The sequence below is a fragment of the Oreochromis aureus genome, linkage group 5, assembly GCF_013358895.1.
Source record: "Oreochromis aureus strain Israel breed Guangdong linkage group 5, ZZ_aureus, whole genome shotgun sequence".
In the NCBI taxonomy this organism is placed as follows: domain Eukaryota; kingdom Metazoa; phylum Chordata; class Actinopteri; order Cichliformes; family Cichlidae; genus Oreochromis; species Oreochromis aureus.
Window position 1 is genome coordinate 10233192 of NC_052946.1, and position 16743 is coordinate 10249934.

The 16743-nt window shown below is 42.8% G+C and overlaps 2 protein-coding genes across 3 annotated transcripts in view; one reads left to right on the top strand and one right to left on the bottom strand.

The window, feature by feature from the left end:
• tp53inp2 (tumor protein p53 inducible nuclear protein 2) overlaps nucleotides 1-4358 on the bottom strand; it is a 5156-nt gene extending 798 nt beyond the window's left edge. Inside the window, exons 1-3 of one of the 2 annotated variants that reach the window (XM_039611874.1) lie at nucleotides 4182-4358; nucleotides 3342-3510; nucleotides 2936-3026 (exon numbers count right to left, since the gene is read on the bottom strand). In XM_039611874.1, coding sequence (XP_039467808.1) covers nucleotides 2936-3026; nucleotides 3342-3450 — 200 coding nt within the window. In that variant the 5' untranslated portion in view covers nucleotides 3451-3510; nucleotides 4182-4358. Of the gene's footprint in view, nucleotides 1-2935; nucleotides 3027-3341; nucleotides 3514-4181 lie in introns of both variants that reach the window. The other variant, XM_039611873.1, reaches the window with a different exon arrangement.
• Nucleotides 4359-6158: 1800 nt separating this feature from the next.
• On the top strand, nucleotides 6159-9638 carry snai1a (snail family zinc finger 1a). Its single transcript, XM_031733037.2, has 3 exons — nucleotides 6159-6485; nucleotides 7007-7519; nucleotides 8185-9638. Exons 1-3 carry the CDS (start codon nucleotides 6410-6412, stop codon nucleotides 8367-8369), a joined length of 774 nt encoding a protein of 257 aa, XP_031588897.1. The 5' UTR covers nucleotides 6159-6409; the 3' UTR covers nucleotides 8370-9638.
• Nucleotides 9639-16743: the final 7105 nt, after the last annotated feature.

A 16743-nucleotide genomic window follows, 5' to 3' on the forward strand; every position in this document is an offset into this window, starting at 1 on the left:
TCACTGAGGTCTGCTCTTCGGCTTTCAAACCAGAGTGAGAGCTTAGGTATTTAGGCTTTTGTATTTTTGTGATTCTTTGGATCTCTTTACTAATGTGTGTGGGCATGGGTGTGTGTGTGTGAGTATGCTGTATCTCTTATTTTATTGTCCCGTTTCATGTGCACCACTTTGGTCATCTTTGTTGTTTTAAATGTGCTTTATAAAAAAAATGGACTGGACTTCTTTCAGTTTCCTCTGAATCTCTGTACGTCAGTGACAGCAGATATTCATAATATGGTCATCTCAGACACAAAACTCTGGCTATCAGCACAGATGCCCCACCTACAGACTATTCAAAACTTTGTTTACACAGGGTTCGTACGCTTTTTTCAGGGTCAAATTCAAGCACTTTTTAAGCACTTTCAAGATCCGTTTTTAAGCTTTTCCAGTACCCCCCCGCCGCACCGCCCCGCCAAAAAAAAAAAAATGAGAATGCATGTTTCAATTTGCATCACCTCAGTAAGACCATGTGAAAAGACACCTTAGCTCCCCCTTTGTTAGGACATAGAAAAACGCACAACACAAAAATACTGCAAAAGGAACAGTCACCTTATATACTTAGTGTATAAACTCAAAATGCACATTTCACTTAAAAATTAAGATGTGCAAATGTGAACAAATCAACTTGTTAGAGATATTCTTCTCCTGTTGAAAAAAAGAAAAGCGAAAAATAAAGAAATAAGTCTAGATATATTGATGCTTCTTTCCTGTGTGACAAAAAATAGGAGACAGATGTTTGTTTTTTTAAGTTATTTCCCAATAAAACCGTTTTATTGCTAACTACATTGCTGTCTGTATTATTCCTGAAGTCCTAAATGATCACCTTTAAAGTGTTTGTGCTAATAACATCAAGTCAGACAGGCATGGAGAACAGCACTGACTGTTTAAGTATTTTAATGTGTAGGTGGCAATAAACACATTTTGAATGAAAGCCAGGGAACTTTGGTAGCACAGAAACAAGTGGCTATTCTTTGTGACCATATGGATCACTGATATTACCATTATTTCACCCAAAGGCACCAAATTAATATGCAAAAAAGCTGCAGCAATACACACAAATATAAACAGTACTTGGTGACAACTTTGCTTTTAGCCGGTAACCCTCTGGGGTCCAGGGTATAATTGGCCATTTTTGACTACTTTTGATTTGGCCTCTATATTTCACCATTAAAAACTGTTTATCTTGCCAATCTGTTATTATCTCATTTTGACATAATGTGTCAGCACAATTTATCTAAATTCAGACAAAATTTAAAATACAAGTAGAAAGTGATATTTTTGACTGTAAAAACCACAAGCATGTTTAAGGAATCATTTTCATAACTTGAAATGCAAATAGAAATTTGACATTTTTAAAAAATATGAACAAGTTTTGCAAACAACAAAGTTATATAGTACTATTTACCTAAAAATGCAGCCAAGGCTCAGACGTTTTTTATATAACCATTCAAAACTATTTACAGAACAATCAGCTGTGCTGCATCAAATAAGAAGGCACACAAATTATTTATGCAACTCCAAAAATAGTTAGTGTCCACTATAACACATGAGAACAGCACAGGGATAAACCTGCAGGTCTGACAGCAGGTGTGTCACTCAGCGTTTACACTGCAATCTGCCTTTGGTGGCTTTTTGCAGCAACTGTAACGTTCACTAGTAGAACTGACACACAAAACAAAACGACTACACTACACACTAACTACACAAGACAACACACTAACTTGAGACTCTAGACACGATAAACGTCACAAATCTCTCACGTATCAAAACTCTCTCTCTTTATCGCTCTCTCTTCCCTCTCTTCCCAAACAACCAAATACCACATGTTGCCGTATCATTTTTGATTGGTCGACATGGTACATTTTTCCACCAATAGGCAAGGAGTGTTTTTTTCTTTTTCACTCACAAGCAAAGCGTGTTTGCTAGCGCTCTCCATAAAAAACGCAGTTTTACCGTTTCTTCCCGAGTAATGCGCGCCACTGTTTTATTCAGCTAGTTATGTATCGGGCTAATGTTTAAAGCTTTCACTTGAGTAAATTAACTCATATTACTGCTAAGTAATATTAGCTAAGTTCACAGCATATTCGTAATAGCGCTGCCATACTGCATCACACTAAGTGCATTTCAATCATTTCTCCAGCGAGTTTGATAGCTAGCAAAATAATAATCATAATTTTTTTAAAAAATAGCATGTTTGGTTCTTTTGCCATCAGAATTATTGTCAAAGGCGAAGAAAGATGCCCAAATTATTTACTAGGACTCACCTATCATGCAAATAGGAGGCGCGCGACTGGAAAATTATTTAAGCTCCGCCATTGTTGTTTTCCATCATTAAAAACATTAAAAGCATTAAAACAGCAACCTACAGGTATGTTAGCGCACTCATCCCCGACTGTCCGAGGGAGGGCGGGCTCTATATTGAAACAGACGCAAGGCAGCCCAGGCGGGGAAATTTTGCTTTTGCTTTTTTTGCAACTCATTTTATTTCTCTATCTGATAAGAAAACAATTCAATCAGATAGCTATTTATTGTGAATGAAATACAGTTACATTTTCAAGCACTTTTAAGCACCACATCTGAAATTCAAGCACTTTCCAAACCTTGAAAAGACGACATTAGAATTCAAGCACTTTCCAGGATTTCAAGCACCCGTACGAACCCTGTTTACATGAGGCAGCCAATCAGAGCAAAGATGTCTTAAAAAGAGGGTGTAAAGGGGCTGCATCAGACCCAGTATAGGATAAATAAAGGATTACTTTGAATTGTGAATCACTTTACTAAAGTCAAAGAATATAATTATGGAACTAGAGATTAGCATAATAGGTCCATTTATTAAAGTATTTTAACTTTAAATATAATACAGAAACAAAAAAACAAAAGCATGCGATGGCCTTACCAGTCAGTTTCCATGTCTGTTCCTTGAGGAACAGAGCTGGATGGTTGACTGTCAGTCAACATTGCATCCTGGTTTTCTGCTGAACCTGCCTCTGTGAAGACGGAAGTTGACCTCAGTTATATGACTGGGTAATAACCCAGTGTATACGAAGCATTGTACTTGCGTGCAAAAACAAACACTCAATATGGTGTGCAGTTCACAGACTAAATAACTGACAGATGAGCTACTGAATCGCAGTTCTCACACACACACACACACACACACACACACACACACATATAAATATATGAAAGAAGTTTAATATCTTTAAGTTTCTTTGACCATTTTTGTGTTAGCCTGTTGGAATGATGTAAAATATGTCACTGTTTTAATATGTTATATTACTGACAGACGCTGCATGACCGACCTTGATGAGTGACAACATGCCACCCTTCCTCCATCGTGTCTCCAGCCTTGACATCTTCGGGGGTCTCCTCCTCTCTTCCAAAAAGCATACGCGTGATTGTTCTGAACATGTCTATTCTAGTCACTCTTCTTTGTTCTGCACGGTGCTCGGGTATTACAATGCTCTTCAGCTGCTGTGGGCAAGAAAAAAAATCAAAAAGAATAAAATATCATCACTTCCTGATTTAATTCAACACAGTCCTTGATCCCTCCCTCACTGTTTGGGAGTGGGTGATGCCATGAGATCCCTTTTACCATATTACTTTTAACAGATTCACGCAGTCTCAGGTCAGCTGACTGGGATGTCCAATGAAATTTTTAGTAGTTTGCTGGTTTGAATAAGAATGCCCACTCCCCAAGAATTTCATTGTTAGTGTCCATCTGTTTCTAGATACATGGGGGAGGGGCTCTTTTCATCAAACATCTGACCAGTGGGAAGCTACGGCACTTAACTCATAAAGATTTATCTCATATTTTTGTATAAATGCATGGAAATTAAAACACTGCAGATATTATAATTGAATCATATTTCCATCTCTTCTCACTGCCTGAATTCAGTATCAGATGCATTTGTTGTATATTGATTCATGTCTTTTGCTCACTCGGCGTCCTCATTTACAATGACACGAGATTATATCGTATCAAATCAAATCAAAGGACCTTAGACGGCCAGCAGTGCCTATCAGTCCAACGCAATAACAAGCGAACGAAATGTAGTTTTATGACAACAATTGAAATGTAGGTTATCTATTTTGCCGTCTACATTATACAGCCTATGAGAGCAGCTCTGCAGCGACCTTACCTGCGCTTTTTCAGTTTGACTCGCAGATCATTATGGACTTTCAGTCGGGTTCATATATTCAAAATAAGCCTATAAATGCTACAATGCACCTCAACGCGACTGTTGTTTTGGATTTCAAATATTCAACCGATCGCTTAATACCAGACCCGCCCATATCCCACCAGGAGCAGATCACCAATCAGAGGCCAGGAGTGAGCTTGTCGTTTTGATTTGAGTTTAGTCAAAGATGAAACGTTTTTGTCAAGATAATTCCCCTAATTTTTTTTAATGTAACGTTTACGTTTGTTGTTCGGTCTATTCAGCTTGTAAATCACTTGTAAATCACTTCAATACGAATTATACCAACGTAACTTTGTGTATTTTGCCGCATGATTAAATAAACTTACAGGGCGCTGGCATTTCGGGTTATTATCGCAAAAACTCTGCTCAATAATTCAAACGTCTAATAAAATAACTCGAAATTGAGAAAATGGCTTAAAATGTCGAGGTTTTTAGTCGATATTGTGAAGTAATAACACGAAAATTTGACTTTTTGCGGCAAAAACATGTTTTGCACGGGAATAAGGCATTTTTACATCAGCGGAAACACGCTTAGTATTTTCAGGCACCACAGAACTGGACAAATATTGGTGTTATGTCTCCACCTATTGGTTTGCTAAAATAGTAAGGGAGGTTAACGCAATCTTAACATCGCTTGCCATTGTTCCATATGACTGGGTGTTTCATTAAATAAATAGGCCTAAATAAATAAACAACTATTTAACTTTCAATAACCTATTTCAATCGCAGTTGAATTAACACGTGTACGAAAAATACTGTATCTTTTGTGAACGTGTCTAAGTCTGAAATTTAACTAGATCCTATACTAAAGCTGAACTCCAAAGGCATAGAGCTTTTTTTGAAACACTAAGAATCCATGCTCACTTTTATATGTGTGTGTGCTGCTTCACAGGAGTACTTTGTGGACATCCATGATCGGCTAATTGTCCGTGATGTGAAGGACAAACACGTGCGTGAAATGTACACAAAAAATCACTGTATGGACGTATGTTTAAATCTGTCAGGTATATTCAATTTCAGTGTTCTTTTTTTTTCTTTTAAAAATCAGTAGACTATGTTTTACTCCAGGATTTCTACCTACCAGTAGGACAAACTGATTATTACTACTTGTTTATCATATGTCATTCATGAATCTGTTGTTTTGTGTTATTGTGTGTTCTGTTATCAGTATCATCTTGTTTTTAAATCGTGGATTACTATATCAAGTTTGCTGTTCAAACGTGCACAACCTTCTTCTTAGTTTGTTTAAAGCTATTTCACGGGTGACATAGCTTGGACGCAAGAAGACAGCTTTGACAGCAACGTGGTTTCACATGGCGTGAATGGTCACATAATTTTACTTCCTTTCTTCCAGGAGATGGTGCCGTTACTCTGCTGACGTTGATCTACGGCCCATAAATTGATAAACTGGCATATAGCTTATTCTATATCAAGCTGCAGCTTTATTAAAATGGAAAGTCCGATGACACTTTAAACCAAGTCATGATGTCGTTTCACAATAGCAGCCAGTGTGTTTTCAAATCAGCATATGGTTATTCTCACGCTTTCGTTTGCTTGGAATTATTGTTGCGGTGTTATTATTACGTTTATATGTGGTCAGATGTTTATATCCTTCTGTATCTATAATTATATGAGCTTAATAGTGAGCAAATTGTCATCACACCTCTAAGAATCTGCATCATTGCACCACAGAGAGCCACAGTCACCCAAGCTGCCATTTACATGCATGTCAATAAAACAATTCGCTATGGTTCCTTCACCTTTTCTTGTCTGCGGCTCAGCACCGCTGGATTCCTGTGGAAAGGCTGTGAGGCTCATGTTTTTGTTGTCGTAAAGTGTGTTGAGCGTGAAGGCTTCTTTCTGAGCACTTGCGCGGCGATATGTGAGGTGGGAAGGTGGGGAGGGCCCTCGGGGTGAGCACACCCCTACTTGCCTGTGTCAGAGTATTTCAGAACAGAGGCCAGTATTTAGAGACTCTTCATGAAAGCTGTACATATGACTTTTTGCTAAAGTTCCACTTTAACTTTTGGGGCTGTTAGAGGACTTTTTTTCTGTTTCCCACGGATCCGCAGACCAAGATTATAAGCGACTTTTTCGTCTTCTAGAAACTGTGCGCCGTGACCACAGGATACTTTAACGCACAGTTGCTACACCCTCAAAGAAGGACAATGCCTCGATCTTTCTTGGTCAAGAAATACTTCGCTAAGCAAAAGCCAAACTACAGTGAACTGGAATGCCAGAACGGTGAGTTACGAAGTTGTTTATCCCTTCAATGAATTATGAAAGCATCCTTACATAAGCGTCGCAAATGAGGCATGAAACTGTCCCTTTTTCTAACTGTTGAAGTAAAGTTCAAGTCGAATGTTAGAACATTTTCTAAATGTGTTGTAAGTCTGGTCCGACTACAAACCAGTCTATTCCCCGTTCAAGTTGGGACCCGTTAGATGCACTTTACCCCCCTTCCTGCACCCAGACAGAGCTCCATTCATGTTACAAGCCCTTGTGAATACGTGGGAGGAAGCGGCCACAGAGCCTTCCCATGGCTCTAACTTTATACTCAGTAAATCATGAGGAAAAAAAAACCCCAAGAAGAACGCAGAACCTAAATCAGTCAAGAAAAGAATTCATGCAGTCCATGAGAATAGATAAAATCGTTTTCAGAGATGGATTTACTTTTAGATTTCAGTAATGCATTTACAAGCTTAATATTTAACTTTTGTAAGCTTTCTAACACTGGCTGTAAAATCATCCTCTTTCCTTAACAGACATTTGTTTGGAGAATTATACTCTTGCTGATCTCTCATCAGTCAACACCACTGCCACCTGCTTCACCACAGGTTTGGTGTGGGATCTGAGTGTTCTCCCCACCCTTTACCTGCCAGCCTCCCAAACAGAGCCCTCTGCCAACACAGGGCCCCTGGACCTCAGCTCCCCATCCAGCCTCAGCAGCAATGCCAGCAGCAGTGGAGAGGAAGATGAGGGGCGCACCTCAGACCCCCCTAGTCCTGAACCCGTGCACACGTATGGCCCTCGCCAGCGGATGAAATGCACAGGAGTCATGGCTCATATCAGTCCCCCAGAGGAGGAAGAAGAGAGAGAGACCCCTGCCACAGCTACCAGGCCAGCTTTCCTCTGCAAACACTGCCCCAAAGAGTACACCAGCCTGGGGGCTCTGAAGATGCACATCCGCTCACACACTTTGCCCTGCGTTTGCACCACCTGCGGGAAGGCTTTCTCCAGGCCGTGGCTGCTGCGCGGTCACATCCGCACACATACAGGTAAGACCCATTTTCACACGTATTGTGCAACACTCTATGGTATCTGGCAACTCTCCAATGGATTGTTGACACATGAATGAAGAAATCGGTGTTACTGAAAATTTGTAGCTCTGCGTATGAGTTGACATCATTGTTAGTCAGCAGGTCACTCCCTTATCATTCAGACTGTGTATGAGGCAGCAGGATATCCATGGCAATCAATGTGATGAGCTTAACACTCAATCAGCAGACATTATCACACAGGGAAGCCCTCTGTAGACCTTGCACTCATTGATTACACATTGTGTTTAATGTCTCGGCAACAATGACTCGTCTGCTAATTATCTTACCACTACTGTTGGTTATCATGGCAGAATGGAGGGACAAAAGGTTTAAGGAAAGCCTGAGGGCTCCCTGCTATCACTGAGCACTTAGTACCTGCAGCAACTTGTTAGCGTAATCTCATTTGGCCCTGATTAAATCATGCTAATTCAGTCAGTCTCTGACCCCACCGGTCTACCATGTGATTCTTTATTATCTTCACAATGTGACTGCTGTGTGTGAGGTGTTAGTGGAAAGCTCTTGTGAACTCAGCAATGCTCGAGTTGTGTCCCTGTATGGGATTTTTAGTCACATCTAGAGGGAAGTTCCAGTGAAGTCATATGTTTCCAAACTTTTCCCTGCAGGTGAGCGCCCATTTTCCTGCCCCCACTGCAACCGGGCCTTCGCCGACCGCTCCAATCTACGGGCTCATCTGCAGACCCACGCCGAGGTGAAGAAGTACCAGTGTAACGTGTGCTCTCGCACCTTCAGCCGCATGTCACTGCTGCAGAAACACAGTTCCTCGGGGTGCTGCTCCACTTCGGTGTGAGACGGCCTGAAGGGAGGCAGAGGGGACCCACTCAGAGCTCAGGAGGGTTTGCAGCCATGGAGAAGAGGTTTTCACAAGCCCGGTTGCCCTGTTGAGGACCTATAAGGCCACAAAGAGCATGAAATGGCCTGCTTTATGAGACCTGGATGGAATTAAACCTCATTATGGATCTGACTTTACAAGCCTCTTTTTCACCATTAAAAAAAAAAACAGCTGACAAGCTGATTTTTTTTTCTTTTTAAATATAGTCCAAGGTCTTGAGGCTGGACCAAACCTGAACTGCACTATGCAGACACTCACTTGATATCAGCTCCTATGTTGCTATTGTGCCCATTCCAAACACCAAATATGTAGTGAACTCATTGGGTTAAGAGGTGTTCTTTCCCGTCTCTGTCCTGGTGCCGGTCAGCTCAGGATCATGGCCGAGACACAGCTGCTCAGAGGTAGGGGTGCGTGGGTGGAATAAATCTCTTAGCGTGTCTCAAAACACACACACACACACACAATTGAGTGCACACACAGCTGTCCTCGGTACTGCGGTGTAGATAGACGAGGTGCTAACAGGTGCTACAGCCCTGACCTTCGCTGGTTGATAGCAGGTGACTTCCACTGTCCTTGGTTTGCTTAAGAAAAAAGAGGAAGCATGTCATCACAAAAGAATGGCACCAGTTAGTGTTTTCTTCACCAGTTGGGGGATCATTTTAAGCCTCTATTTTGGCTACATCCAAACCTTCTCTTTAATCTGATGTGTTTAGGAGATAGGAAAAGCCGTTTTGTCTGTTATTTTCCAAAGGAGTTTCACTGTGCAGCTCTGCCATGCATTCTAGGTTACCACAGTGTTAATAATGTCAGCCAAAGCCATACAACTCAAATAAATACATGCCTTGAAATTATCTTATTTTTGAAACCAAAATGTGCCTTGTGTGTTTACCTCATTTAGTAGTCATGGCTTTAAAAAATGATTGCAGTATTATTAGAAATTAGTTCTATAAAGGTTTAAAATGCAAAAAGGCTGGGACCAAAGAATTTTATAGTTTACAGCATGGAGACGTGCTTGCCTATGATGTAATGAGGACCCTGTAAATGGACAATGCAAAGATGAATTTTTTTTAAACTTTCCTGAACATTTTATGGCAGTGTTTAATAGTGCAATGTGCAAGTGATGCGTTATGTCATATTTTTGTGCTATGCTTGTGTGTTCACTTCCTATTCCCTGTATGTCGCAGCTGATATCTTTTCATTCAATAAAGTAATTTATGTTTATTAAAACTTGCGAACCGACTGTTTTATCTCCGCTTCGATGCGACGAAACGAGCGCGGCTGAGAAGTGTTGGTTCATGAAAGTCTGTTTGATCATTAACTGGGAAATTTCTGCTCAGCGCCTTGTAATTAGTGAGCGAAATGACCAGGATGTTGAAACTGAACTGCAGATGTGCAGGTGAACACACTGTGCTGATGATGGATGGGAACAACTGAATGCACCTGCTTCCAGTTTGCACCTGCCATTTACTTCTCGCTGTCACTGTGCAAACATTACTGGATATGTGAGTGTACAGTTAAAAGAACTCGAGCAAAAAAGTCAACTTCTCTTTCCCCCTCCTGTCCAGCCCAAGACTGAAGATTTAATTCATATGTGCTCACCTACCTTTTTAAAAGTGACCTTATAGGGGATTTCTTATTACTGCTTGATTGCATTGTAAATATATTGTTCCCTCTCTGGGGAGAGAATTACATTCTCCTCTTCCTCTGCCTAGACAGTGAGTCAGAAACTGTTTAGCTTTAGTTCCCATGTCTCTCGTGCTCACAGTCAGTAAGTCAGGCCACTAGTCAAGCCAGCAGTCAGCCAGTTAGTTGGAGTTGGTGTGCGTGGGCTGAGCCAGCTGGGCCAACGCAGAGTGAGGTAAGGTGTTCCACGGCAAAGTTCCCTATTTCCTTTTGAGTCAGCTACCAGCCAGGACGCCTTCTGCAGCATGTAACGGTGACTCACCTCACGCAATCCTCAAATGAGATTGCTTATGCAAATTCTTAAACATTTGTGGACAAACACAAACAACCTCAAACATGCAAATAATGTGAGGATTTTGTTAAAGGATGTGGCTGATTGTGGCTCCTTTTGCCCTCATGTTCTCGTGTGTCTTAGTTATTGTGCTCTTGGATAAAAGCACTATTAAAAGATCAGCTGTTGGATGTTAGCTCAAACTATTTTGATGATGTCAGCTGGTATGTCCCGAGGTCAGGGTGTTAGCTCTGGCAGCAGACACAATTGAAACAAGTCTCCAAATTAGACATTATCCTCAGGTTTGCTTTTGATTGGCTTTTCCTGATGATTTTAATCTCGGTCATATTTCTCATCATCTAAGATTTATAGGATAATGCAACGATATATGATATGTGTGTTCAGAAAAAGCAAAGGCCTTTCTAGTTTTATTTATTTATTTATTTATTTGCTAAATGTTTTGAACCTTGGACAAATCTGGCTTTCCTCTATCCTTTATAACTAGGTCAGACTTTTCCCAGATAGTGCGAAGCCTTATACATTTCCTGTAAAAACACAGGCTCATTTCAATTCTTTGCTGCATCACAAGTTTTTGTACTTCTTTCTGCCTTTTTATAGAGAATTAAAAACACAACATGCTCCCCTTCCCTTGTTCCTCGGGGGAGAGTGGAGGCCTGGATCTGAAATCTGAGAACGTTTTCCTGCTGTGTGCTTTACAGTGCCAGAGCACTCACTGTAATTTACCAAAAGTGGCTGCTATTTATGCCATAAAGCATGTGTTTAACATTCCTGAACCCCACTGTGTTTGTGTATTCCTCGCTCACTCGCTCGCGCTCTCCCACTCACTCTCTGCCTGCCTCTACTGCTGTATGTCTATTTATGTGTGTGTGTGTGTGTGTGTGTGTGTGTGCGAGTAGTAAGTGGAAATGGTCCCTACAGAGTAGCAGCCCTTTCCCTCTTCACAGGAGGATCATCTCTCCCCCTCTGAGACGAGGCGGACAGGAAGTGGGAGTTTACATTGGCCTACTTTACCCAAAAAAGCAGCCCTGGGTCGAGAAGCTAAAGTGCTCATGTGGTGTTTTTTTTTCTTTTTCTTTTTTGGCTGCTGCAGTTTGCCAGTGCCAGCGCTGTGTCCCATCCCCCCCATCAGCTGTCCCACCCATGGTTGCTCTCGCAGCCAACTTTTTGGGGTGGAGTTGGGTGGCCAGGAACTAAAGAGTGGCCTTCAGTGCAGCAGCAGTTAGGGCTCATGGTCTGGGAGACAGGAAGGAGCTGTCAGCATCTCATAAACAGGACTCATCCTGCACTCATGACACACAAGACCCGTAGAGAAGTCTCCCAGGAAGAGGCCTTCAGACACCCACTTTAGCTCCAGACTGTTGCTTAGTCTGATGCTTACTGCCCCTCTGGATAACCCATAACACTGACATCGAATATGCATAGTTAGCATGTCACACTTGAGATGTTACAGTCACTTGACAGTAGGATGAGTATCACCAGTGGACAAGTCCAAATAAAGTGTTTTATCCTGGAACTGCATGTGTAAAACTGGGATTCTCAAAGTTGTGATTTAGGCAGCCATCGACTGATTTGAGAGGCACACAGGAAAATGAAATCATATGAAAACATGTATTATGGTAGAAAATACAGTAGAGTATTCTTTAATTGTTACACTCGAGTTTAATATTAAATGTCAGTATTGGTCACCGTTGGCGTGGCCACTGCACTTTGAGAACCCCAGCTGTGAAAGATAACCTCATTACTGGTGTGTCTGTGGGAATGGGAACAAAGCGACACTCGTTCTTCTACTCTTAAGAATAAAAAGACTGCTCAGTTTTGCTAGGTATACTCCCCCAAAACCTCTCACCTCACGTGTTACTCTCTCGGCTTCCTCCAGCAAAATTAGCACCTCTCGGTGTCTATCACCTTGCTTAAAGAGCACTTTATTGCTCTTGAATGTTAACGTTGCCTAACATTTGGTGGGAGTTTTTTTTTCTTCTCTCCCTCAGAGGTCTCCTTGGAGTTCTGTTGTCTCACTCTTAATACAATCAGAGTTTGGACTAGTGATGCAAATGTCAGAATGCAAAGCTAATTCCTCTCCGCTGAGCTGCAAACAGGCCAGAGACGCAACCGCTGCATCTGGTAAATAAGAAGGCCAACAGCGGTAACACCACAAGTATGCTTAATGATGGATTTGATCAGGCTGTGGAGTTGCCCCAAGGCTGGATTGGAGAAGTGGTTGGGTGGGTTGGGGGATGGGGGTAGGGGGTGCATATTAAAGAGTAATGAATCACACACTCAGTCACAGGGTCGCCGGCTATGAATGTGCTCTCTGTTGGTTTTCCTGGAGCCTGGAGTTTACTAACTGATGACGCAGGCTGGACTTGATCAGAGACATGTGTTGCTGCAGATTCGATGCCAGTGAGAAGCATAGCGAGAAAGAGGGGAGAAGGGGGAGAGGTAGAAGGATGGACGGCGCCTGAGCTCTTTGCCTTGCCTCCATGTGTCCTTCTGGGTACTGGCTTGCACTGTGGCTGATGGGGTCGGAGGGGAGATGGAGGGAGAAAGTAGACCTCAGTTATACATTGGAACAGGAAGCCAGAGATTCTCTGAGAGTATCCTGACCTAGCTTTTAGTAAAAAAAAAATCATTACTCCCAAATTCCTGTGTGACATCTCAGCAAGCCACGGAGAAGCATGCCTACTTGACACAAGAGCAGCCAAAGCAGAGCTTCCTCTACCATAACATGAAAAATAAAACCAGGTCTCGCAACTAAACAAGGACAAGTCTACAGCGTAGGCTGTATAGAAAAGATGGATGCCTATGACGTCACCCATTGGTTTGTGGACAACCACTTTGAAGCTGGGACTTCAGTTTTTTGAAGAAAGCAATGAGTGCTAAATTATTACTTCTTGAATTGTCTCTTAGTACAAATAACCACAAGGCAAGCTATAGTAGTTCCATCAAAAAACATAGTCAGTATTTCCAGTAAAATGACTCGAACCAGCTGCAGGGAAGCTTAGCAAAGAGCTAGCAGGACTGACACCTGTCCTGGCATCCACCTGTTATTCAAAGCAACCACACCCCTACCAATAAATAGGTTGAGGTTGCTACTTGGCCAACAGCCAGCTCGAGTCTCTGAGAGACTGCTACGATCATAGTGGTGCTTCAAGCTTAAAGTTAACATTAACATGCTATCCTGTCCACATGTAGGAAAGCTAACTTTGCTTGCTAGCACGGAACTCCAAGTAGGCGACATAGTTTTTTTTCCTTGTTTTGTAATTTTGGCATAATGATCCAAAGGTGAGGGTTGTTCAGACTTATTATAAGCATTTTCCAGAGGGAACATGAATATATCACATTTCATTCTTAGCAGAAGTGCAGATACTGCCCATTATGACTCTTTTCTAAAACTGTACAAAGTTATCACTAACTGTTAGGATCATACTTAATAACCCTCTCCACCTGCCGGAGGAGGAAATATCACCTGTTTGCTACAGGAGAGTGCACCTGAGCATACTTTCCCAGAAAAAGTTCAAGACGACGTTGAGCTGTTGCCCGAGGCCTTAAAAGAGTATTATGAAAGAGGTAATGTAGATTTGTGCCCACACGTTTGAACATGTCACTGTGTAACCGTGTGTAAACAGAATCTGGCGGTGTGCTGGGAAACAGATTGCCTCCCCGCTTGCTTCTAACTTTTCAAGATTTTGATTTGTTGAGCTTAGAAAGCTCTGTGTGAAAGTGAGATATGCTTACCCGGGCATGCCAGCTCATGCCATGTCTAAATGTGTTGTACACTTGAATGTCACTATCCGGAGGAAAGCTGCTAATTGAGTCATGATAGTGTCTGTGGCATGTCATTTCCCATGAACACCCTCATAAACCACACCAGCATGAGAAACAGACCTGTTTGGAGCAGGAATGGGAGTTTGGTTTGTCACTGCTAAAGTGGAAGATATCCAAGGTTTCCCATTTGTTCAAGACGGAGATCAAAGAAAGTCAAAGCCGGAGGCAGTGCACCCTGGGAACAGATGCGTGGCATCCAAACACTTCCCTGAGACAGTAAACAGCCACCATGTTGCTCGTGTGCGCACACACTCACGCAGAGATTACATGCAACAGCTGTCATATTGTCATCGATCATTCCTCAATTCTACATCTCAGGCATCTTCAGATAAACACATGCAGACATAGGTGAGCACAGGCAAACACACACACACACACTGAGAACTTGTCTGCTGCGTGGGAGGCCTATGCAGCAGCTGTTTATGATGGAAAACACCCGACACTCCCACCGACACCCCACAGACTGTCCTGTCATTGTGACATGCCGAGGGCTGCTGAATCCCCAAAGGCTGGAGGCTCCAGACCAGGACAAGAACGATCTATTCATCAGCAGTCCAACTTTCAAACAACTCCACCAACCACACAGAGGAGCGGTTGATTCTGCACAGTTGGTTCCCAAACAATTGATACACACAGGCCAATAAGCAAGCACTCGCTCAATCCCAAATCTATGCACGCACAGAGACACACGCACACAGCACTGCACATGCTGAAGCCATTATCCTGTTGCTTGTTAAGTCATTACTCTATAGCTTGTTATTTTCTCAAGCAAGAGAAAGCAATCTATCCACAAAGGAGCGCTGAGAGATTTGCCACCCGACTGAGTCCTGGGATATGGGAAGTTACCCTGAAATTTGAGGAATGTGGTGAGGTTTGAAATCTAAGGAATACTGAAAATGATCATCTACTGGAACAGTGAAGCTTCTTTCCCGGAGTCTCCAATTCAGAGCTGCAGCCAAGACTGTGAGAGATGTCCACAGGGAGGGAGTATTATAGACATTACTGATGACAGCGCAGAAAAGTTTCAGTCCACCAATGGGAAGAGGGGGAACTGACATAGTCTGAGAGCTTTGACTTATTCACGGTGGATCTCAGACATCTGGTTTCCATTTCCCTCCTCTCCCAAGACAGTGAATGCTGGCAGCGGGGCTTTTCAATGAAATCGTCTATTCGACTTCCTGTGCTATCAGTTTAGCATACGTGTGCGTGTGTGTGCCACAAAGAGCAATGAAAGCAACGCTCAACACATAGACAGTTATTAAAGTGAACTGCGCTGCTTTCTTCCAGCGTTTATTTTTAGCTTCCCAGCTCCGAGCCCTGACGCCACCCTCAAGGTTTATTGGCACTCTGTGAGCAGCCATTTTCACAGCATCCTCTCCACAGCAGGAAAACCTGTGAGCCAGCACACTCTCACCACATTGCTAATGAGTGACACATGCCCTCCCCCCCCAATCCCTTTCCAAACTCTGCTGCTGACACTTCCAGATCAAAGCCCTCCAAGAGAAGTTTCACACCCAGACCCCCTCCCCACCCACCATCCACCTACTCTTTGACACAGAAGCGACATGTCTGAGGGCGGCCAAATGGTGACGCACCTGTCCTTTCTACATTCAACACGGACAGCAGTGTCGCAGTCTTCCAGCTACACTTTCGATGTGTATTCCAGCTGTGGATAATACGAGATCAGATATCACTGCGCAGATATGGTGCATGTCAGTGGGAGACATGAGTGAGACACTTAGTGCTGTGATGAAAAATATTCATCTGCACCGTGGCCTGTGGGTGGAGAGATTAAGGAGAGGAAATGGAATTAAAAAAAAAAACCCGATTGCGAAAGTCTGGATCAACACTGAATCTCTCGCCCCATGAATCTTGAGCTCCTTTTCATTAATCTAACCACTTTGCCCATCCACCCATCTCGAGCTGAAATACTGTCCGAGCCATACAGCCGTAGGGCGTCGAGAACAGAGCAGGCAAGGGGAAGGGGGGGCCAGGGCAAAGGCAGGAAATCCCAATGCAGCATGAACTATTTTCCTCCATAGTTCCACCAGAACAGCTCTTTGTACCACAACCACCCCCACGTCACAAACTCCAACGCCCCCACCCTCTATTGGGCCTCTGTCTCTGACAGCCATCCACTGCTGTTCTATGAGGCAACCGCACCGCCACCACCACTGTGAAAGAAACAATCCAAAATCCATACACACACACACACACACACACACACATGCAGTTCACTTGTGGGCCGTTACTCAGCAGTGCTGGAGGTTGACGAGCAAGGATCAAAAAGCTCGGGGTTCCCCTCCATCTCAGTCCAAAGTCCCTCTGTGGTTAGACCGTAGACAGAGAGGCACCTTACTTTACACAGAGCCCCCAAATTCCAAAAACACACAAGTACAGAGAAGAAGACGAAGCACGAAGCACAAAACTGCACTCAATCTGCCGAATTCGGCACAGGCTAGACTGATCTGTGGCAAACGGACCCCTTTTCTTCCTGGTTTTTCTCGTCAAGCGTTCTTTCCTCGGCAATAA